At 38.9% G+C, this 25,222-nt stretch overlaps 1 protein-coding gene across 3 annotated transcripts in view; it reads left to right on the top strand.

The window, feature by feature from the left end:
• AOX2 (aldehyde oxidase 2) overlaps positions 1-25,222 on the top strand; it is a 137,127-nt gene that overhangs the window by 25,586 nt on the left and 86,319 nt on the right. For all 3 annotated transcript variants that reach the window (XM_007501592.3, XM_056806794.1, NM_001291667.1), the window contains 9 exon segments: positions 245-371; positions 5,492-5,553; positions 7,356-7,445; positions 11,105-11,185; positions 13,956-14,100; positions 14,518-14,610; positions 19,610-19,761; positions 20,688-20,781; positions 23,063-23,172. In XM_007501592.3, the coding sequence (XP_007501654.2) occupies positions 245-371; positions 5,492-5,553; positions 7,356-7,445; positions 11,105-11,185; positions 13,956-14,100; positions 14,518-14,610; positions 19,610-19,761; positions 20,688-20,781; positions 23,063-23,172 (954 nt within the window).

The raw sequence follows: 25,222 nt of genomic DNA, 5'->3' as shown, positions 1-25,222 counted from the left end.
CAGACCTAGAGATGGGAAATTCTGAGTTCAAATCTAACCTCAGATACTTCTTAGCTGTGTGACCCTGGACAAGTTGCTTAACTCCCATTGCCTAGCCCTTACTGCTCTGCCTTGGAACCAATATTCAGTATTGATTCCAAAATGGAAGGTAAGAGTTAAAAAAAAAAAAAGCCCTGTTCTTTCTCTATTTTATTGATATAAGTAAGCATCTCATAATCCTTTGCCTATATGTGTGCCCTCTCAGGAGAGGATTGCCAAAGGCCACGGCACCCAGTGTGGATTCTGCACCCCAGGGATGGTGATGTCCTTGTATGCTCTCCTGAGGAACCACCCAGAGCCCTCACCACAGCAGCTGACTGAAGCCCTGGGAGGTAGATTTCAATAAAGGTGGAATGGGGCAGATATTGGGGATGGGGGTAACATTGCCAGGTAAAATGACCCTTACATTTAGCCCTGTAAAAAACAAACTTCCCAAGGCTGAGAATTAAACCAGCTGTGTGCACAGTGTAACCATGAAAATGTGGTTTGCCAAGACTGTGAATTGCCAAAACTGTAAAGGTTTTGGCCAAACTGTAAAGATAATTTTTAATGTCTCCATTTAAAATCTAAAATTAAGTGGTAGCTATGGGAAAATTCCCAAATATGAAAATACCCAAGTCATCTGGGTTTTATGGAGATTTTAATTCATACAAATGGAGGAATTAAGGGAAGGAGAGAGAGAGGGAGAGAGGGAGAGGGAGAGAGAAGTAGAAAGGGAGAGTGAGCCTAAGGTAGAGTGAGTCAGTCTTTATCACTCACCACAAGATCATCTCAAACAAAACTCCAGTCCTCTACTGAACTCCTGAACTCCTGAACTGAGTTCAGACAGTCCCAACTGAATTCAATTGACCTCCTTTTAAAGATAATTTTCTCTTATGTCACCTCCCCTAAATTTTCACATCTACCTATCACAGTAGATGCTTTTTCCCAGGACTGCCCATTCTTAGTTCTCACCACTCTTTAGTTCTCACATTCTCTGGGTAGATTATATCTTCTGAGTACTTCACACCTCTTTTGTTAAGCTTGCCTTTTGTAAGTTGCTTGACCTTTTAGTGATTAATTTAACCTTTATAGGTATTTAGCACCTTTTTGTATTAGATCTAAAAATAGACCAAGCTTAAGGTTTTAGCTTCACTATAAGTATGAGTTAGGGATTTTCATTGTTCAATCAGGAATTTGCAACTTTATCTTCCCCTAAGGCACTGTCTGAGCAGGGTGGAGTAATTTTAAAGTTCTCAATACATTCCTGACCAAGTACCTCCATTGTAGAAAATGGGGAATAGTTTAATCAAATCTTCTGAAGCAGAGTCTGAGCAGTTTTAGATTCACACTAGGTATGCCCCATAGTGGACTAGAAATTCTAGGAAATTTTAATTAAGCTCCTTGGAATCCTCAAGCAAGTAGATCAGTTATTATGAGTAATGTAGCCTTTTCCTGGGGAATCTGGAAAGAAGGAATGGATTTGTCAAATCCTGGTATAAGGGAAGGGGGGAAGAGACAGTCAGAGACAGATTCTAAAGAGCTGAGATGGGGAGACTAATAAAGGAATTAAAAACAAAAACACCTAAATTCTTATCTTGTAACTATTCAATCAAAAAAACATGTGTGAGACAGCTGGATGGTTTGTGAATAGACTGACAGGTCCTGAATTCAAATGTGACCTCAGGAACTCCCTAGTTAGGTGATCCTGGGCAAGTCACTGAACCCCAATTGCCTAATCCTTTACACTCTTCTGCCTTGGATGCAATACTTAGTATCAATCCTAAAACAGAATGTAAAGGGTTTGTGTTTTTTTTTAATGTATTGGTACTTTCTATGCACAAGTCAATAAATTTGTATTTCTGAATACTAAAATGAACACTAAATTGAAAAACAAATGAAAATCATCTCTGCCTTTAGGGAGCTTACATTCTAATGGGGAAATCTGACTTAAATAAGCAAATTCACAGGGAAAAGGGGAAATTTTTTGATAAGGGAAAATGAGAAATCCAGATAAAGTGGGCTAAGAAAACTAGAGGAGAGAGGGATTCCCTCGAGGAATGCTTTGTGAAGGAGGCAGAGCCTAACTTGGACTTTGAAAGAAGAAAAGATTTCAACACATGAAGAAGAGGTGAAGGGAGTACATTCTAAGACCAGAATATGTGGCAACAGGGCAGGACTAGACACCGGATTAGTTAGTTGCACACAAAAGTGGAAAACTGTGAAATAAGTCTGGAAAGATAGCTTGGAACAAGATCAGATGTAAAAGCCAGGCAAAGGCATCTGTATTTTATACTGCAGGCTACAGAGAGCATTTGAAAGTTCCTGAGCAAGAGACATGGTCATACTAGTATACTGGAATCACTTTTTTGGTAGCAGTGTAAAGGATAGATTTTAAATGGGAGAGACTAAAGGCAGGGAGACAAGGTAGGAGGCAAAGATGATCATTGAGATGAGAGTTAATGCAGGCATATGTAAGAGTGGTGGCATCCATTGTGAGGGCAGAAAAGGGCATGAATTTGAGAAATGCTATAAATGTGGAATTGGTGAAACCCAACAACTGTTTGTAATAGGGGTAGGGGAAGAATAAGGGAAAAAGAAAAAAGAGTTCAACATGATCTCTAGGATTCAAGCCTAAATAAGTGGGGAGATAGTGATGCTATCAGTGGAAATAGAAAGTTGGAAAGAAATAGAGTTTTGGTGAGAATTTTGATCCTTTATATATAGGCTTTATGGTTTGCAAAGTGTTTTTCAAATGTTAATTTCACTTGGGTCTCAATAAGTCTGGGAAGTAGGTGCCATTATTTCCCCATTTTACAAATGGAGAAACAACTTGCCTTGAATAATATAGTCTATTAGTGTTAGATTTAAAAATAGTGGAAGGCCATAAACTGTAATAGTTAAAATGGTTGAGGTTGTAAACTGTAGGGAGTAAAATAGTGGAAGACATAAATTGTGATAGATATAAGAGTGGGTGAGTAAATTGTGACCACAGAAAATATGTTTTCACTACAGTATCTTGTTTTAAATCAAATATAAGTTGGTCGCCAGGGAAATATTCCCAATTATGAATATACCCAAGTCAACTGGGTTTTATAGAGACTTTAATTTATAATACAATGAGGAATTAAGAAAGAGAGAAAAAGGGGAATAATGAGAAAAGGATAGACCAGCCCAGGGTATCCCTGGCCAACTCAGGCCTAAGTCCTAAAAGAAAAGATCAGTCAGTCAGTTATCATTCACCATAAGATTTGTTCAAGCAAGGATTCTGGGGGACAGAGTCTCCCCAGAGGGAGTTCCAGCCAGAGTCAGCCTCCCTTGAGAGACCTCCTTAGAGATTGTCCTTCAAGAGATTCTTCTCAAGAAACCCTCCTTAGAGCCTGTCTCTCAAGAGCTTTTTTTTTTCTCAAGAGATCCCTTATTTCTTATATAGGGGGTTTTCTCCTATGTCACCTCCCCTAAGTTCTTCCATCTACCAATCACAGTAGATGTTTTCCAAAGGACAGCCCATTCTGAATTCACAGCTGAGTCAACTAATCCCTTTAGTAAGTTTGAACCAGAAAAAACTTCTGAATAAGTTTTTTCCTCCTTGCTCCTTGTAAGTTTACAAGTTTAAGAAATTTCAAGATTCACAATTAGGATCTGAGAAGGGATTCCTCCAGTTCTTCCTAAGTCCAGTATACTCTATACTACACCACCTAGCTACCTGAAGAAAATGTTGGTGGGTCATCCAAGTGGATGTATTGTAAGCAGTTGGGAATGTGGAATTAGAACCAAGGTAAAACTAGATCTGTAGATTTGGGGATAATCTGTAAAGCCATAATAATTAGACTAATGGGGGAAACAAAGTCACTATGAATAAGAAAATGGAGAGATGGGGAAGGACCTAAGACAGAGCCTTGTGAGATATGGACAGGGGACAGGAGGAGGAAGGACAGGCAAAAGACACCAAAAAGGAGTCCTCAAACAAATAGGAGAAGAATCAAGAGATACTGATATCCTAAAAAGTAAGGAAGGAGTATCAGGGAGGGAGCCAACAACAATGTCAAATACTATTGAAAGATCAGGGAGAATGATGACTGAGAAATGACCAGAAATGAAAGAATATCAAGAAGGAAGGAATGGTTAAGTAGATTAAAGATAGGGGAAAAAACAACATTGAATTTTGGGAATTAGGAAATTGTTGTTATCTTGGAAAGAGGGAAGGAAATAAGTATTTGTATAGTACCTATTTGTGCCAGGTATGATGCTAAGTGCTTTCCAAATATCTCACTTGAGCAGAATCAATAAAGTGGTAGAAACAGAAAGTCAAATTGTAAGGCTCTGTATGGCTTTACTTAATTGTTTTGTGTTGCTACTATTTTTTGGTCATATTTTTTTTTAAAAATTTTTTTAACCTAAAAGGTTTTTAGTGTATTATCTGAAGTTAGCAAGATGGCTGGTGCTTCTGCCACCCACAGCTGAGGCTCCTTAGACATAAGCCATACATGTATTCATCAGAAAACTTTCCTGGATTAATCTAAATTGGGACAATAAGCTGAAGAAAGATAAATTGACTCTTTTGATGTCAGGAGCCAAGATTGGGCTAGATCTGTGTGAGCCCAGAGTTTTAGCAGAACCCTGGACCCCAATTTATGCATAATGGAAAAAGAGCTGGACTTAGATTCAAGGAAACCAAAGAACAAATCTTTCCTCTGATACTTATTAGCTGTGTGACTCTAGGCAGCCATTCAATCTCCATCAGCCTCAGTTTTTTTTTTTTCATTTAAAAATGAGAATTTAAAGATGTTCTTAAATGTTAAAAATTATTTATACATATAATTGGAAAAAAACACTATTTTTACATGAGTATAATAATAGCCTCCATATTACAAAGCTGTTATAAGGACCAAATAGGATACTATGTGTTAAGTGTTCTGCAACCTGTATAAATATACAAATTATATAGAGAGGTATATAGCATGATAATATATAAATATATCTGGGCAGGCTAGAAAGTTTTGTAATTCTTTTTGTTTTAACTAGGTTGTAGTATGGGGGAATTATGCTTCTTTTAAATGCTAGCCAGATTATATAAAAGCCCTGTGAAGAGTATAAAGAGCTAGACTATAGAAATACTAGATTTTTTGTTATTATTGTTTTTTCTCTGGATCTTCAGCACCACCAATAGAGTCTTGCACATAGTATGTATTTAATAAATGATTATTGATTCGCTGATTTGAACTGATGATGTCAGTTTAGACAGGATAACCTCTAAGATCCCTTCCAACTCTAAATCTATGATTCTCAGAAGAGAATAGTTTTTTTGTTTTTGATTAAAGGAAAAAATCACTAATTGGATGAAAATAATAACTAAAACCTTATTTTCTCACTTTAAAAATCCCTATAGAAAGTCTTTCACATCAGCTCTACATTTCTAAATAAGCCCATAAAAATAAAACCCATTTGCCAAATATATTCCTTCTACACTCAGGTAACCTATGCCGCTGTACTGGATATCGCTCAATTCTAGAAAGCAGCAAAACTTTCTGTGCGGTAAGTGGAGGATTGATGTGGAGGGGGATATTCTGAAGATTGGGGATGTAATAATAATAGTCAGTTGTTCAGCAGCACACTGACAAGCCATTCTAGGGAGGGGACCCAATATCTTCTATTCTGGTATTTAGCTGCCTTGTTGGTACAAGGAGACAAATGTGGCAGGGAGCGGACGCTGCTCCCCAAAGACAGGGCAGGGCTGTCTCTACAGGTGCCTGGGGCTGGTGGTTGGCACACAGGCAAAAGCCTGAGATCCCTGGGAACTCCACAACCCTGTCAAGCTTTTGGGAGGCAGGCCAGTGTCAGTAAATAAGACAATAATATTTACAGCTTGCAAGCCTCATTAAAAAGTAGATTAATCGGCTATGGGAGAGGGAAAGGTGATGGGAGGGGGGGGCGGGGAGGAAAAGAAAATGATCTTTGTTTCCAGTGAATAATGTTTGGAAATGACCAAATAAAATAATGTTTAAAATTTTTTTTAAAAAGTAGATTAAAACATACTGGAAACAGAATACTTATGGAATAGAAATAAGGAAATATTAAGATTGTCTTCCTTGTTCACATCTAATACCCAGTGGAATTTTGCGTTGGCTACGGGAAGGAGGGGAGAGGGATAGAATATGATTCTTGTAACCAAGGAATAATGTTATAAGTTGACCAAATAAAAAATTTAAAAAAGATTGTCTTCCTTGTGGAGAAAAACCTGGGCATGGATATACCTTTCTACAGACAGACTTGGAGACAATGGCAGAATAAATGCTGTCAGAAGCATGGCTAGAGATCCTCACCACTGAAATCTGGGCAATTCAATTAAACAAACATGCATGGTAAACCAGACACTCCCATTAGGACTACTGCTTACCACACAGCTAATAAGCCCCAAGACTGTTTCAATGGCAGAAAGCAATTGTCCCATAGAGGGAGGTCCCCATGAAGAAAATACTTCTTGAGTCAATCCAAATCTGGTTTCTTTCTTTGAGAATAACTCACTTTAACTCTGAACACATCACTTTCTCTTGTGGAAGAGTAACTTTACATAATAGGTTAGGCCCTGCTTGTCTTCCTCTCTGAGGAAGTCATACCCTGAAAAGACTTCAGAGTGGAGTGGTGGTGAGCATTTGAACAGTGGTCAGCTCTAAGAAGAGGCAGAGGGCTCAAGGGAGAACATCACAGGTGTCTGTTGTGGTACAGAGCCATAGGTCAGGGGAAGGAAGAAGGGAATGACCACCAACACTTTAAAATTTACTAGCTGTCAATGTGCAGTCTGTCCCCAGTCATTCCTCTATAGCTAGTTTTTCTCAAATGTTTATAAAAATAAAGATCTTTAAAACTATTTCTTACTCTTAAAAAGAAAGGAAGAGAGAGGGAGGAAAAGAAAGAAAGAAGAAATGGAAGAAGGAAGGGAAAGAGGGAGAAAGAAAGAGAGAAAAGAAAGAAGGGAGGGAGGAAGAGAAAGAAAGAAAGAAAGAAAGAAAGAAAGAAAGAAAGAAAGAAAGAAAGAAAGAAAGAAAGAAAGAAAGAAAGAAAGAAAGAAAGAAAGAAAGAAAGAAAGAAAGAAAGAAAGGCAGGAAGGAAGGAAGATAGATCTCTATGAACTTTTAAAAGCTAGTTTCCTACACTTTTCAATACAAGGCCATGATGGTTGTCCTTTTGATTAAGATTTCTTCTGTAGAAGAAGTAAGTAGCTAAACAAGTCTACTCCTTTATTATAAATTGCTCAATTTTCTTAAAGATGAATTCCTATTTAGATGCATCAATGACTTATCACAGAGGATTTATTATTATTATTATTATTATTTTAGGAGTCAAACTGCTGTCAAATGAAGGGAACAGGAAAATGCTGTTTGGATCAAGAAGAAAATCCAACTTTATTGTCTCATCAGAAAAATGATGTAAGTTACTCTCACCTTTCCCCATTTGTTTATAGTTATTTCTTACAGGTTGGTAATGGAGGACAAGGTGGAACCAGAGCTGAAATGCAATGCTGTTCGTTTTGATTTCTCTATTCTTTTTCATTGTTACAAAGTTCATATTCTCATCTCACATATTTTTTTTAATCAAGAAGTTTCATGCAATTTTGAGTTAAAAACTCATTCAGAAAAGGGAAATGAGAGCCATCTCAATTGGATGTATGTAATAATTCACAAGAACAATTCTGTGAGGAAGTGATACAAAAATCTTGACCGTTAGGCAAGTTTCTTGGGGATGGATGTGGGTGGTAGCTGAAGTTTACAAGAGAAAGGATTTTCCAAAGACAGTATTAAATCTAACTTGACTAAGCCTTAAAAATAGAAGTAAAATCAATTTTCAGCTTCACAGTAGGTAGCACAAATATTAACAGCCCCATTTTTTAGATGAAGAAAGCGCAACTTTGACTAGTAAGTAAAGTGTTTGTTTTGACATCAGGAAGACTTGGGTTCAGATTCCTACAGGAGCACTAGCAAAATGGTCCTGGACAAATTACCGAAACTTTTCTGAGCTTTGGCAGCTCCTTTAGATTTATTGAATCACAGGTCTCTGTTATATTATGCATAGAGATAAAATCTGAGATTCAGAAAAGGTCATTGTTGTGTCCATGTTCAGGGTCATATAGTTAATCTGAATGAGGTACAATTAAGTCTTCTGTTTACACTACCCATCTCCACATCAGACATGTCAGATCCCTAATCCTTGTGGGTTATATGGTTAGAGGCAACTAAAATGGCCCAAGGGATCATAGGATCAGAGATTTGGAATTTAATGAATTTTAAAGAGCATTTAGACCTTCTCCAATTTTGTTGATGAGATTAAGAGGTTTGCTTGTGGTCACATGACTAATAGATATCAGTCAGGATTCAAGCCCAAATCTCTTGATTCTTGCCATGTCCACCATGTAACACCTGCTTACCAACAACTAGGATCTTAGTACCTTGTTTGGGTTGGAAATTGATTAGAGCCAATTAATGGAGCCTGAAGTTGGTTTGCGAATTCTTCTGGGGAAAGGGTGTTCAGGTGCCTTATTATGTGAGAGGGTAGAAAGAACACTGAGGTAGACCAAGTGGAATTCATGCATAACCAAATGCATGTTGTTATTGCTGTTTTAATTAATTAATTTGTTTGTTTGTTACATTAAAATTCCCAGGTTTCTCTCACCCTCCCTCCTCTCCCCACACTAGAGAAGGCATCAGTGAACAAAAAGATATATGGAGGGGGCAGATGGGTGGTTCAGTGGACTAAGATTAGAGCTCTGGGTTCAAATATGACCTCAGACACTTCCTCCCTCTTACCCTGGGCAAGCCACCTAATTCCAATTGCCAAGCCCTTACTATTTTCTGCCTTGGAACCAATACAGAGTATTGATTCTAAGATGGAAGGTAAGAGTTTAGAAAAAAGATGTATGTATATATATAAAATGATGTCTTACTTGTTGTTGTTGCTCAGTCTTTTGGGTCTTGTCCAACTCTTCATTACCCCATTTGGGGTTTTCTTGACAAGGATAGTGGAGTGGTTTGCTGTTTCCTTCTCCAGATCATTTCACAGATGAGGAAACTGAGGCAAAGTTAAACAATTTGTCCAGGGTCACACAGCTAGTTAGTATCTGAGTTCAGATTTGAACCCAGGTCTTCCTGGCTCCAGATCCAAGCACTCCATCCTTTGTACCACTTAGCTACCAAATCCATTGGTAGCAATAATTCAAAGCTAGAAAATCCATCAGGAAAACTTATGAAGGGAACAGCTCCTGATGATTTTATTGTTGAAACTTTTTTGCCTGAGGCAAGTCTTTTATGATCTTCTATGGAGTGGGGTGGGAAGCAGAGGAGAAGGGGAAAGCATGTGCTAGCGATTCTCATTCCAACACTCTGGACTGGCCACAGCCTGGGGAAGATGATGCTTATGTAGCAATTTGTCCTCACACAAAGCATTTCCTGACAGATTTGTGTCAGCAAGTCCTCACCAGGGCTTATAATGTAGGCTCACATTAGTACTTCCATTTTATTAAGAGGATCTTTCCATGTCCCAAAAGGTTACATTTCTTCTTTTTTTTTTTTAAGCCCCTACATTCCATCTGAGAATCAATATTGTTTATTGGTTTCAAGGCAGAAAAGCAATGAGGGCTAGGCAGTCGGGGATGAATGACTTGCCCAGGGTCACACAACTAGGCTGAGATCAGATTTGAACCTAGTACCACCTCCTCCCCCCATCTCTAGACCTGGTTCTCAATCCATTGAGTCCCCCACCTGCCCCCCAAAAGGTTTCACCTTCCAAAGAAATTGGACAAGCACAAAGAACTGATTATGTTACAGTCAAGAGGTCTAGATGTCAGTAAGACAATGTTAATATTATTTTATTTTAGACAATTATTAATAGGTAGTTTTTGCAAGAACTGGGGTATTTTGTGGAGTGAGAGGTTACTTTTGTATCCCCAATTCCCTGCAATCGTAAGCAATTAATAAAGGGTGATTTTTTAATTAATATTGATCTTTAAGCTTATGCTACAAAAATTCATTTCTAATTGGTGTATCTTGAAGTTTATGTTATCAAACCTAAAGAGACCTCCAAGAGATCAAACTTGTTTGGTTCAGTGAAAAGAACATTGCCTCAGGAGCCTGGAAACCTGGGTTCTGAATCGCTGATACTACACTCCCTCCGTGACTTTGATGAGGTCACTTGAGCTCCCTAGAGTTGTTTCCTTATGAGAACGATGAGGGGGCTGATTAGGTGGCCTCTGAAGTCCATTCCAGCTCTGGACACTCTTCAAATTTTTCTTAGATTTCTGAAAGGAAAGGAGTTCCTGCTCACATTTGCTAAACTGAGTGATTAGCAGCAGAACTGTGCTGGGTCTGAGGAAGAAAACCCAATAATGGTGGTACTTTTGTTTTTCTTTGAATAAAAATAACACATGCATACATTCCAACTGCATGTGAGGAGGACTTTTCCTCTCTGATCATGTTTGTGGGAAAGTTATGTTTCCTTTATTATCAACTAGGTGAGGCAATGAGGTGGTAGCATGGTTAGAGCACCGGACCTAGAATCTGGAAGACCTGAATTTAAATCAAGCCTAAGACACTTCCTAGCTCTGTGATCCTGGGCAAGTCTCTTTATCAATCTGCCTTAGTTTCCTCATATATAAAATGTGATGATAATAGTATCTATCACCCAGGGTTATTGTAAGGATCATATGATAATAAAGTATGGTATCTTAAAGCACTATATAAATGCTAACTATTATAACTACCAAATTTCTCATCCAAAATGAATTTGTTTTGTAATGTTCCACTGAGACTTTGAACTTTTTCTTCAAGAGTGCAAGAATACATGTCATGGGGGAGGGGGGGCACATTACTCAATTTTTTAAATTTTAACAAATTTATAAATTACATTTTTAATTAAGTCAATTAAAATTAAAATTTTATTTTTAATTTAAAATGTAAAAAAAAATTAAGGCACCAAAAAAAAGAGGGTAGGGAAACTGGAGATTCTTTTATAATACTGATTTTGCCTATTTAGAGTAAGGACAATACTCTTCTTTCCCATAGATCTGGATTTAAATGACTCTACTTTCTTTTTAAAGATCTGTACCCAAGTATTCACAAAAGAGGAGTTCCAGCCTTTGGACCCAACCCAGGAGCTCATCTTTCCCCCAGAACTCTTGGTGAGATATGTTGCTCTTCTTTCTTCTGTTTACCTATCAGCATGGCAAATTCAGGGGTATGAAGCTTCGTCATCTTATTTTCCTGTGTAATTGATAATATCATGAATATATAGAGAGCCATACTTGGAGTTCACCAAGGGCAGGCTGTTCCACTTGGCGTCTATTTAGAGACCTTAGGAAAAAGGCTCTTGACCTTCTTCAGCTGCATAGTGATGCCTGTGGAACCCTTCTCCAAATGTTAAGTGCACAAAAGAAATACAAATGAAATTAATTATCAAAATACAATGAGAGAAAGAGAGAAGAAGGAGAGAGAGGAAGAAGGAGAGAGACAGAAACAGAGGGGGGGGGAGGGAGAGAGAGGGAGAGAATGGAAAGGGAAAGGAAGAAGGAGAGAGAGGAGGGACAGGTAGGTGACTCAGTGGACAGAGAGCCAGGTCTGGAGACATGTAGTCCTGGTTTCAAATTTGGCCTCAAACACTTCTTAAATGTATGACCCTGGGCAAGTGTGAATTTTAAAAATATTCCACCCTAATCAGACCATTCCTTAGAAGATGTGATTTAGCTCTTTCCTGATCAGTAACAATGGAGATACTTGAAATAACAGAATCAGGTCTTGGAAACTCTACATTCTCCACCCTACTCAGTTTAACAAGATTTTTACGGTCTGCATCAAACTCAAGATTTAATTATCTGAAGAGATGGATTTCAACAGATGTGCAGAAAAAAAGACAGACTTCTGGGGCTGTCCTAAGTCAAGCTAAGTCCTCGTTGGTACAGATGAGACACAGAAAAGTGATGTAAAAACATTCATATAAGGCACAACACTTCCTGCCTTTCTCTTTCCCTGGAGAGATAACTCTGGCTGGCAGTGTGCTAAGCATTCTGACATCTTGGAGTGTTGGGTGGTGAGTTTTGCCCTGGAGCTGATTTCAGGTTCGGACATTTTAGCTGAGCCCCTTTGGAGGTCACACTGATTCCTTCCTCCTTCATACTCCAAACCCTTTCTCCCTTATCTCCTGATATCCCCTCCTGATACTAATCAGGTGGGGGGAGAGGGAGAGAAAAAACCTACTCCTTCTTCTTCCTTCTTCTTAATCTTCTCCACTATCAATTAAATCACCATAAAATTTGGCAGCTGACTTGGATATTTTATTATTTGGGATTTCCCTCGGCGACCACTTAAATTTAGATTTTTTTCAGTCTCAACCATAATTTCACCCTTTACACAAGTCATTTAAGAGAAAAAGAAAAGAATGATTCCTTGGTTAAGAAGTTCTGCTTTAAGGAATGTCAATTTTAAGGAATTTGCTATGTTTGCCAAAGGGATCTTCCCAAACCCCCAATATAACCATTTTACTCCTCTACTCAGTAAACTCCAGTAACTCTCTCTTACTTCCAGGATAAAATCCCCATTTGACCTTTAAAGACCTTTACAAAGTGGTCTTCCCCTGCCTTTCCATTCTACTTCTCCTTTACTCCCCTACCCACTCCACACTCTACAGGCCTGTGAAGGACACTGGCCTCCTTGATCTTCTTTGTACAGGACAATCCATGTCCTGGTTCCATGCCCTTTCACTGCCTGCCCCTGCCCCCAACCATGCTGGAATGCTTTTCCACCTCATCTTTTCTTCTTGACTTTCCTAACTTTCTTCAAGTCTCAGATCGAATCCTGCCTTATAAAAAAAGGCTTTCCCTGTCCACCCCAAGTAGTACCTTCCCTTGGAGATTATATCTCTAGGAGAAGAGAGAAAGGGGAGGAGAAGAAGGAGAAGGGGGGAAAGAAGGCAGAGAAGGGGGAGGGAATGCTTAGAGGAGAATTGTCTGTCCAAAATAAGCAAGAAGATGATTATGAGGACAACAATGGCAGTCATTCAAAAATCTTTTTTTTTTTTTAAACAAAAAAAGCTACTTGAATGTCTACTAAAAAGGTTCAAGTTTACCCCGGCACTTCTGAGAGATCATGATGCTGACATCACTAAGGATTTCTTTTTAATAATGCATGACCCTTTCAGTTTGATCACTATTTCCTTGGTAACATTTTATTTTTTTAAGTCTTAATTTAATTTTTTTAATTTTGGCCCACAAGCTGTAACATTTCATCTCTCTTAAAATGTAACACTTTGATTTTCCCCAAATAGATTTTCCCTTTTGAGCTAAAAATTGCTGTATTCATTTTCAAAATTTATTTCTGTTTCAATAAAAAAGTTAAAAAGAGATTACCTTCATTTTGCCCTCTATGTAACCCACACGCAAATTATTGGTCACATGTTGTCTCCCCCATTAGATGTGAGCTCAATGAGGGCAGGTACCATTTTTTGTCTTTTCCTGTATCTCTAGCACTTCTCATGGTACCTAGCACATAATAAATGCTTAACTAAACACTGGTTGACTGACAGGAGCATCATCTTTTAGCATTTATTCATAGAGATTCTCTCCCACTGGATCCTTGCTGATCTGGATACCCCCAAGCAAAACTATGAAGCCCCTGAAAGCTAATCTCCAACATCCTCAGTCTGATGTCCTACCTTTTCCTTAGTCGATCTGCTGTCTGTCCCCTCTGTAGATTCTTTAAATCTTGCCCTCTGAAAAAGATGAGAGATTAAGATTCCAGACTCAAGGGACGAAATTCTGAAGGTTGAATTTCAGAAAACAGCCACCAGAGGGCTGGAGGGCTGGAGAATTCCCTGAAATTATTCTCTAGAGAGGACCACTGAGAATATAATCTAATAGCAAAAGTATTATCCCCTCCTTGATTGTTGTTTTCCCACAGAGAATGGCAGATGATCTGAATAAAGAAACTCTGACTTTCTATGGTGAGAGAGTTACTTGGATTTCTCCTGCAACACTAAAAGAACTTCTGGAGCTGAAAGTAAAGTATCCTGAATCTCCTCTTGTCGTAGGGAACACCTCAGTGGGTAAGTAGACTTGAGTCCCATCATCATCATCATCATCATCATCATCATCATCATCATCATCATCATCATCACCATCATACCACTCCACATTCATGTAGCCTTTAAAATTAGATAGCACTTTCCTAACAACAACCTGGTAAGGGGAATGGAGTAGTTATTATTATACCCATTTTATAGCTAAATAATTTGTTCATGGTCACACGTATAGGAAATATTAGAGGAAGGCTTTAACTTCAAGAGTCATAATGAGATCCCTGCACCTGCTTAATTTGTGACAATGAAACCATAGTTTCCAAGGAAAAAAATGAGAATTGAAAGTTCATTTTGGTTGTTTCCTATGAGATCATTTTATGCAAAAATCTTTACTTAAAAGAATTTCTTCCCTCTTAACCTCTCTAAAATATATTCCTCCTTTAGGACCAGCAATGAAATCCAAAGGACATGTTCACCCAGTTCTTCTCTCCCCAGCCAGAATTTCTGAGCTAAGTATGGTGACTAATACAAATGATGGTGAGTTCCTAGTTTTCCTGGTAAAATATTATTCAATATGGTGACCATCCTAGATGATAACTTTGGGAAATCAATATTGCTGTGATGATTCATAACTTTTAGCCCACTTCTTCTCTAAATCAAAGATGTTATTATTTACTTACAGAGCTGTCCTGCTCTCATCAAATTTACCAAGCCCAAATCTTGCCATTTCCTTCTCTGCCTAAAGAGTCAGGGCAGTGACTCACTACACTGAATTTTCTTCCCAACTTCATTGGGGTATAATTAGCTTGTGGCCCTGGTATACCATTTTTTATCTTCATAATTACACTTTCTAAGACTGTTTCCCTTATCTCATCATAAGCCTTTATGGGCATATTGTATCAGTGCCACCAAAAAAATGTTCGTAGTAAAAATATTTACTGGGAATTTAAGAAAAATCATCATTTTAGATGTTCTACAGGAAACTGGCTCTTAAACACCTATGACAACCCGAGGAAGGAAGGAATACCAATTAGAAAATAAACTCAACAGGGACTGAAACTAAAAATATCCCTGATGGCTTTGGTGAATCTGAAGAATATTTGGACGTCTTCTCTAGTACATCCTGCTTCTCCTTTTCCAGATTTAAGCATATTTATAATATCAGCCTTCCCGTTGCTGACCTTTTGCCTTCCCTTTTATTGACAATAACTGTCACTCAAGTATGCTTGTAGCTCCAGGCATCCTTTCCTTTAACAAATAAAAAATAGCTATAACAATCTCCCCTCTCTACTCAAAAGGCATATTCTTTCAAGATCTAGTTCAAGTGCCACCTCTTTCTCCATCTCCTTTGCTGAGTCATCATCCATATTCCACCCTTGGTTGTGGTTTTTTCCCAGGGGTCTGTCCTAAGGTCCCTTATCATCTCTCGCTACACTATTGGGGGGAGGGCTCCAATTATCATCTCTATGCAGATTATTCCCAGATCTACATATCCAGCATAACCAATTGCCTATTGGACATTTACAACTGAATTGCTGTAGATCTCTCAAACTGAGCATACCAAAAACAGAACTCATTACCTTTCCCCCTAAACCAACCCTTATTCCTAGTTTCTCTGTTTTGGTCAAAAGTATCACCACCCTTCTTCCATTTCACAACCTTGAAATGATCCTTAACTTTTCACTCTCTCTCCCTCACTCTACATATCCAGTCAGTTGTCAAGTTTTATAGATTCTCCCTCCATAACATCCCTCACATTTATCCACTTCTTTTTACTCACATAGCCATCATTCAAGTTGAAGTCTTTATCACCTCTTGCCTGAACTATTACATTACCTTCTTGATTGTTCCTCCTCTCTCAAGTCTCTCCCTTCTTTGATCTTTCCTCCACATAGCTGCTAAAGTGATATTCCTTAAACACAGATCTGACTCTCTGTTTCTCTTAGTATCATGGGGACCAACTGAATGTCCCAAGGGTACTCAGATTGCCAATCTATCCTCTCTTTGTTTATACTCGACTGTGATCATGCGTTTCCTGGATGATGGCTTACATGCTACTTCTCTATCATTGGAAATAGACTAAAACCTAACTTCTGCTCATTGTGAATCTTTTCATTATCCTTTGGCCATCTATAGGTATTGAATTGCCCTCCTGATCTGAGCTCTACAAGTTCTTGATCTGAATTTGAGTCTGAGGAACACAACTGTGGCTTGTCCCAGATAGAATTCCAGTAGACTATGGCTAGACTCAGTCATATTCAGTTATCTGGACAACTCCAAAAATTCAGAGTGCCAGAACAATAGGTTCCCCTTTGGTCTCTGGAATAATCACCTTGGCTATTCCTCTGCAGACACCAGATTCTCCAAAACTAGAGGCTAGAAGTGAGATCCCTCTATGTTCCTGGAGTGCTACTCAGTCCACCTAGCTGCTACTTCATTCTGAATCTGCTTCTTGCCCAGTACATAGCCTAGTGTCTACAACACTCCTTACCTTGGAATGCCACACCTAAGAGAAAGTCTCCTACTTAGTCACTCGGGACCTATGATTCAGAGCTTCCATTTGAAAACTATTCCTATATTATACACGAGGTCGTGCCCCTTGGTGAACAATCTGAAACCTCCTTTTTGCCTTCATGCTCAGCCTATCCCTGTATTAGAATGCTTCATGCTGTTATTCTTAACTAGACCCTCATTTCTACTGTCCACAGATGTCTTTGCCTCTCTCCCTTTGAAGATTTCAGTCGTAAATATGACTCACTGTGATTTTTTTCCTTGATTAGCTGATCAAGCCTTTGTCTGGTGCATTTTTAGGTCAATATGGAGAACTTCTAAAGAAAAGGTTTGACTATTCTTCTTCCTGCCATTCTACCATCTTGGCTCTGCCTCTGAGTTGGTTTTTTGGTAAATTCACCCCCAAAAACTCAGATGTATTAACGACCCTTTTCTAAATATGAGTGATTGATAGCATGGACTCTGTTCCAGTCCATTTGGTACCGGGATAACCCAAAACTCCTTGCCCAGATATCCAGGTCGTCCCTGGCTTGGAGTTAAAAAAACAAAAACAACTCAAGACAACTAGGTGGTACAATGGATAGAGAATCAGGTCTAGGAGACAGGAGGTCCCTGATTTCAAATCTGGCTCAAGACATTTTGTAGCTATGGGACCCTGGACTTAACCCCACTTAACCCCAATTGCCTAGCCCTTACTGCTCTTCTGCCTTCAAACCAATATTTAGTATCTATTCTAAGATAGAAGGTAAGGATTTTTTTCAAACCATAGTGTTATTCATGATTCTTGTCCTGATGTGGGCACTCTGAGTGCTCCCAGTGTTGGGTAGTGGCTGTGAGCTGAAGAAAGGAATATCTCCTAACATTCTATTATTTGTAAAAATTAGGGTCACGACAAGAAAAAATCAAGGATGAACAAATACTTGCAATCCATCATGACCCTCATCAGTGGGTAACTGTATTAGACACCTTGAGAAAGAGGAAATTAAGTGAAAGCTAGTAGCCCCTGACCTTAAGAAATCAATGAGGTAATGGAAAAGAATAATCGTCACTCTATTACTAAGTATTGGTCTGTCTAGGATTTTAATGATAATAATGGATTTCTTAGGTTGTGCTCACATAGGTCCAAGTTGAACTAAATTGAAAGGCCTTACCTTTAAGGGTTACCTTACAGCACTGTATAACTATGAGCCATTACTCCTTTATCTCTTTGGAAGTCATCTTTATGGAAGTATTTTTAGCATAGAATCCCCAGAATGATCAGTGACCTCTAGTGGTTTCCATGATATAGTTCAGAGAAAAACTACTTTCTGTCACACCATCAAAAAATCCAACCTTACTTTCAGTAGAGCACAGTGCAAATGGTTTTGTTAAGATAAGAATGAAATGGGAGAATTTCACCAGTAAAATGGTGTATCCTCACAAGACAAAGGGAAGTGGAGATACGAACCATCAAGGCAACTAAGTGACATTTTTCAGGCCCCAGAATGGATTATTTCATTCCAGTAACTGAAATTGGTCACCCACGTTTATCAAATTAACCAAAAAACTGCCAAATAACTTCACTTATATGAACCTAAAAGTTCACATAAAATGATGAATATTTTTAAAGAAAAACTTGACTGATCTCTGTTTAATTTCTGAATGGATAAGCTGACCACAAATTTTTGTTACTCGATGTCAACTGAGCCTTGATTTTTTTTCTTCCTCGGTTGATTATTGTATTTTCCACAGCAAATGTTCTGAGGCTTTTATTTTCTCTTTAACTATCCAATACCAAAGTAGGTAGGTCCCATAGAATGTAGTTACAATGGGAAAAAAATCACAGTCAAATTATATAGTACTTCAGGAGCTATCTAGTCCATTTAAAAGTTAGCTAGGTGGCTCAATGGATAGAGCGTCACACCTAGAGATGGGAAGTCCTGGGTTCAAATGTGACCTCAGACACTATGTTACCCTGAACAAGTCTTTTAATTCCATTTGCTTAGCTCTTACTGTTCTTCTGCCTTGGAACCAATACTTGGTATTGAGTCTAAGACAAAAGGTAGGGTTGTTTGTTTTTTTTTTTAAACAGTAGCCAGGAAAAAAGGAGTTGGGAGAGTTGGGAGTGGGGAAGGAGGAGGCAAGGAATATGTCTATGGACAATATGGCTTGGAAATGGTTGGAAACAGATACAGTTTAGCCTAGTTCCAGGCAAAAAAAAAGGGGGGGGGGGGGGAACTCACCTATGACAGCTCTATATTCCAGTACAGAGTCTAAATTAAACTGGTTTAGGATTATCCAAATAAAACCAAGAATTAAGGGGAGGCTTAGATGAAGTAAGGCAGTGAAGGAAAGGATGATATACACCTCGACAACAGTGTAAATAAGGGCAATGATAACAGCAACAAAGCCAGATAAATACATAGAAAAAAAATTTTAAGTTCTATTTCAGAACATAGGATGATTTTGATACCATTTTGTTAAAGTTAAATCAGGTTTTTGTTTCCTTTTTAAACAAACTTTAAAAAAAAACAATCCTTTGGAGACATTTAAAACATTTTTCCTTACAAATTTTTTTCTTGGTTCCATACTTGAATACTTTAGCCTGTTAACGAAAATTAAAATAAAACTTATATTAAAAAATTCACAACAGGTCCCAAAATCAGTACATAAAATTATAGCCATTTTGTGGGGCTTATTATAATACATGCCTCTTGCAACATTTTGGGTCTAGAACAAGTTTACACCAAGTGCACCCTGTACGATCTTTATTTACCACCTGTTAAACATCATCTGACTTCATGTCCTAAATTTACAAGGTGAAAGCTATGCAGGACCCAGTATGGGAAAGTAAAAAGAAGCCTGGATTCAGGGGAGCTGAGTTCTAGTTTCAGCTATGCAACTAACTTGCTTTGTGGCCTGGGACAACTCTAGTCCTTTCCTCCTTTCTATACTAGGGAGTTTAAACAGAATGACCTCTAAGGTATACAATTTTTATTTTTAAATCAACGCTTATATTTTGCTGATGAAAATGATTTGCTTTCAGGGCTGACAATTGGAGCTGGCTGCAGCCTGGCCCAGGTGAAGCAGATCCTAACAGATGAGGTCTCCAAGCTTCCAGAGAAAAAGACACGGACATACCAGGCTCTCTTGAAGCACTTGAGAAGTTTGGCTGGCCAACAGATCAGGAACATGGCTGTAGGTTCCACACAAAATGAGAAATGTATATAAAACTGTGGAATTCATTTCATACTACTTGCTTATTATTTATAAGTATTTAGTGATGCCACATATTACTTTCAAAGCTATCCCAATTGTCTATGCTTCCTTTTGAACTTTCTTCTGTTCCTTTCTGTGCATTTTTAAACAAAAACCATCTATTTGGGAGAGGAAGGGAGGAAGAACTACTGTTAATTTATTGTTAATTTCTTCTCCCTCTGATTAAAAACCTCAAAGAAAAAATCCTAATAATAAGTAAACATAATCAAACAAAACAAAGGGGCTGGTCATTCTTGGTAGGCGATGTAAAATTACATGGTAGCTTGTTGTGTGTACAAGGCTAATTGGACAAGCATCTGTGTGGCTGGGTCCCCAACCTTTGTGCACTGAGGTCAGTGACAGTACAGAGGCTGTGCTATATTCTCACCCCTTAAAGGATCCCTCTAATTTCAAACTAGGCAATGGGAGGGTGATTCACACTACCACTGCGTCCCTCCTTTGGGTAAATATAGAAGCAAAGGGCTCAGTTTCTCTAAAAATCACAGGATTTAAGAGGTAGAAAGAGTCTTAGTACAAACCATCCATTCTACAGATGAAGAAATGGTACCAGAGAAACAGCCAGAATGTCAAAGAATTGATGAACTACCTGCAGGCTTACAACTCTTAAGTTCAACCTTCTTGTTGGACATTGGACTCACATCGAGCCTTTTGTAAGCAAAAGAGAAGAGCCAACCCTTAAGCTCTAATTTCAGTTCAAGAAATAGTCATTAAGCACCTGTTTGTGTGCATGTATGCATTCATGTAGGTTTGTTTGGGGTTATAAAAGTGAATTGGTGCCTCCAATACATTAAAAACATGTTCAGACACAGTGGCTGAGACTGAGAAAATAATCGCTCTCGTATTAGTCCTTAGGTGGACACATCATCAGCCGACATGGCTATTCCGATCTGAATCCAATCCTGGCTGTGGGAAACACCACCCTTAATCTGGTGTCCAAAGGTAAGATATGCCAACCTGAGTAAAGCAGTTGTTCCAGTTTAAGAAAGAGGAGGAGGAGGAGGAGGAGAAGGAGGAGGAAGAAGAGGAAGAGGAAGAAAAAATGATTAAGCCAGGAAGTCCAATTCTAATTCTCTACACCATAGAAGGCAAGAGTGCCATGTGATAATAAGCTTTAAATTCTTTGTGGGAATCAATGAATAGTTTGCCCTGGCACATTCAGGATGCACTGTGCCTGAACTCCCTAGTGAGCTGAACCCAAGGGTGGTTGGCAAAGAATGGGATGAAGGAGAAATAAGAGAGCATGCATTCCTCCCATGTTTGTCTTCTCCTACATGCCAAGGGTCGCCTAAATGAGAAAGAGACAGAGACAGAGACAGAGTTAGACAGAGAGAGCCAGAGAGAGCCAGAGAGAGAGAGAGAGAGCCAGAGAGAGCCAGAGAGAGCCAGAGAGAGCCAGAGAGAGAGAGAGAGAGAGAGAGAGAGAGAGAGAGAGAGAGAGAGAGAGAGAATTTGTTGTTGTTCAGTCGTTCAGTTCTATCAGACTTCTTGTGACCTCATGGACTATTGTATACCAAGCCCTTCTTCTCTACTTTCTCTCAAAGTCTGTCCAAGTTCATTGCTTTATTTCAATGACACTATCTATCTATCTCATCTTCCACCATTCCCTTCTCCTTTTGCCTTCAATCTTTCCCTACATCGGGGTTTCTACCAATGAGTCCCATCTTCTCATTATGTAGACAAAGTATTTAAACTTCGGTTTTGGTATTTGTCCTTCCAATGGATATAGCAAATTAATTTATATAATTGTTGTTGTTGTTGTTCGGTAGTGTCAAGCTTTTTGTGACCCCCTGTAGGGTTCTCTTGGCAAAGATACCAGAGTGGTTTGCCATTTCCTTCTCTAGCTCACTTGAGGAAACTGAAATGAAAAGGTTAAATGACTTGTGCCGGGTCACCCAGCTAGTACCTGAGATCAGATTTGAACTCAGGTCTTCCTGACTTCCACCATGCCATCTAGTTGCCCCTTAATCATTCATTTTAAAGCACTTAGTTGTATAAAAGGCATTGTGCCAAACACTTTAATACAAATGCAAACAAACAAGACTGTCCCTATATTCAAGGAACTTCTATTTTAATAGGAGAAAAGGCTATATAAAGGACAATACCAGGAGACTATGGATTTTTAAAAATCTGTTTTGGCAGTAGGGAGTAATTGGAATGTTGGGAAGCTCTGAATTCTTTTCCAAATGAGACATAGACCATTCTTCTCCTGTTCAGTTCTGGACCCTGCTCATTACTGGCTCTGAAGATGGATGGACAAGTCATGTGTACTGTAGTGATAAACTCAATGAGCTACTCATCCATTTTGTGTCATAAAATGGCCATTAGACGTTCTTCTTCCATTTGGCTTTTCCTAGTTGACTTTCTACACTGATCTCTTTTTGAGGAACCATGAAACTGATTGAGAAGGCCCTGTAGAGTTCAAGAGTTAAATGCAATCAGCACAATATTGTCCAGAAACAGGAAATCTGGAGGATCCCAACATGTAAGGGAATGCCTCTTCCATTTGGACTTTGCACAGATCTTTTTCTATGTCTCTGGAGAATAATACCTTTGGCATATATTTTATATATCTGATAAAGATACTGAAAAAACAATGTTTTGAAAACTGCTCTATAACAGAGAGCAGATTCCTTTCCTTCTTCAACAAACAAGAAATCACCTAGTAGGTGAAGAGCATATTTATAGCCACTGGAGAATGGATTTGTGATTTCACTGATGAAAGAAACTAACTCCTGCATGAGAACCGATCTCTACCAAGCAAAATCAGCCCCCTCTCTGCAACTTACAGACTTTTGGAACCACCTATAGCACCGAGAAGCTGAGTCTTATCCAAGGTCACAGTCAATACATGTCAGATGTTCTTCCTGGTTTTGAGGCCAGCTCTGTGACTACCATACCTTGCTGAAATTGGGCTTCCTAAAGCTTGCAATCTAGATGGCGGATCAGGCTTGTACATGTGCAGCTTTCCATTGCCCTTTGGATCAAATAATTTTGATTCATCTGAGATGGTGGAAATGGTGTTATAAAATAATATAGTATATGCCAAGTGCTTCAGAGAAATGCAAATTAAGTGCTTTATGGGGTTCATGGGAAATAATCACCACAGATTGGTGGCATCAAGGAAGCCTTCATCGAGTTACTATTCACTTCGACAGCTGATACGTATATGTTCTTTTAACTTGTTAACACTCTTGAAAGAAATGTTGCTTTTTTTCTCCAGAAGGAAGACGTCAGATTCCTTTAAATGAAAATTTTCTTGCTGGTTTGGCAAATGCAGACCTGAAGCCTGAGGAAATTTTGGAGTCGGTGCACATACCTCACTCTGATAAGGTAGGAAATAGGGGACCATTTGGGACAGAATTTTCTTAACAAACTTTGATCTCAACTTTTTTGAAAAACTAAGTGAGACCGAAGGAAGGACAACTTTGTAATAACATCACACAATAGCTGTGTCCTATTAACTCGGGCATTACTTCAATGTAAAAAGGTCACATGAAAGCAAGCACTGGGGCATGCCTTTCTTCCAGTAAGCCTGGAAAAAATTCATCCACACTCTCTTGCCTCATTCCTCTTATGAACAAGGGCTGAGACAGCGATGGAACTTATGGCATCTTAGGGGCAGCTAGGGGGCTCAGCCGATTGAGAGCTAAGCCTAGCGATGGGAGGTCTGGGGTTCAAATTTGACCTCAGTCCCTTGATCCACATTGCCTAGACCTTGCCACTCTTCTGCCTTGGAATCAATATGCAGTATCGATTCTAAAGTACAAAATAAGGGCTTTTTTGACAAGATATCTGGTTCTAGGATAAGGCTTCTCAGTGAAAACTGGTCCATTGGGACACCAAATACATTATTTTAACTTTATTAACAGCATGTTTTGACCCACCAAGCTAAACAACCCAGAAAGACACGCATATACAAGCTCACTAATTATGATTTGGGGGCACTTACGCCAGGATGATAGAATCATAAACTTAGAGTGGGCTGGCCTTAAAGGTCATCTAGGACAACCCACTCCTTTTCCAAATGAGGAAAAACTCAGAGAGGTCCCTTCCTGATTTTCAAGCATTTAGAACTTTAAACAAGGTGCTTTTCTCTTGAAGATACATAGAGTAATGAGTAGAAGGATGGATATGGAATCAGGAAACCCTGGATTCAAATCCTGCCTTCCAAACTTATTAGGTGTATGACCTCAGACAAGTCCCTTAATCTCTGACCTTCTGGTTCTTCATCGATAAATGAGCCTTAATCTCAATGACTGCTGATGTCCCTTCCAGCTCTAAATCTATGATCCAATGGATACAAACTTCAAATTCTTTCCTAGTCAAATGCGTGTCTGTGAAGACAGCTTATATCCCCTAGCATTCTCTGATCTTCTCCCTAGTTACTTGGACAAGGGCTTCTCAGCAGTAGGTGGTCAGGAATAGACAGAGTCAAGACAGAAACAGGAGCTCTAGGGACTCTTGCAGAGAGAGTTAGCTTCCTTCAGTTTTCCACCAACTACAAATTTCTATGAAGGGCAGTGTACGTGGGGTGAACAGTGCTAGGTCTGGAGCAGGAAGATTCATCTTCCTGAGTTCAAATCCAGCCTCAGAAGCTTACTAACTCTGTGACTCTGGACAAATCATGTAACCCTGTTTGTTTCCGTTTCCTTATCTATAAAATGAGATCAAGAAGGAAACGGCAAACCACTCTAGTATCATTGCCAAGAAAACCCCAAAATGGGGTCATGAAAAGTTGGACATGACTGAAAACACACAAATTTCTATAGATTCATTATCAAAGTAGACAGTGTAGTGAATTAAGCACTGGCTCTAGTCTCAGACACTTCCTAGCTGTGTGACCCTGGGAAAATCATTTAACCTCTTTTTGCCTCAGTTTCCTCCTCTGTAAATTTGGGAAAAAGTCATAGCTCTTACCCTCCAGGGTTGTTATAAGGATCAAATGAAATATTTCTAAAGCATAATGCCTAGCACATATTGGCACAAAATAAATGCTCACTTCCCTTCCCTGCCCTTTAAGGTAATGAGAAAATGAAAATGCTTTTTACCAACCAAAGAATTTGGCTGGCTACACTGTACTCAGATAAATTGCCTAAAGAATTATCCATCTTGCCAGGGTCCAGCCATCCTCAAAGAAGAAAAAGTCTATTTGAGGACTAGAAGAAATAATAGGGATAGAAACTGGACCTGTTATGTCATTGATATAGGGAATTCCCAAATGAGGAAACTCCTTCCACCAAGGCAGGTGCACACCTTCTCTGAAGCTTAATAATCTTAAAGTTGCCTAGAGCACTGAAACATTAAATGACTTGCCCAGGTTCACACAGTTGGGATATATCAGAAGCAGGACTTAAACCCAAAAGCTCCTGGCTCCAAGTTC

The sequence above is a fragment of the Monodelphis domestica genome, chromosome 8 (genome assembly GCF_027887165.1).
Source record: "Monodelphis domestica isolate mMonDom1 chromosome 8, mMonDom1.pri, whole genome shotgun sequence".
Classification (NCBI taxonomy): Eukaryota; Metazoa; Chordata; class Mammalia; order Didelphimorphia; family Didelphidae; genus Monodelphis; species Monodelphis domestica.
The sequence above is the reverse complement of the archived record's forward strand: the minus strand, read 5'-3'. Positions and strand labels throughout refer to the sequence as shown.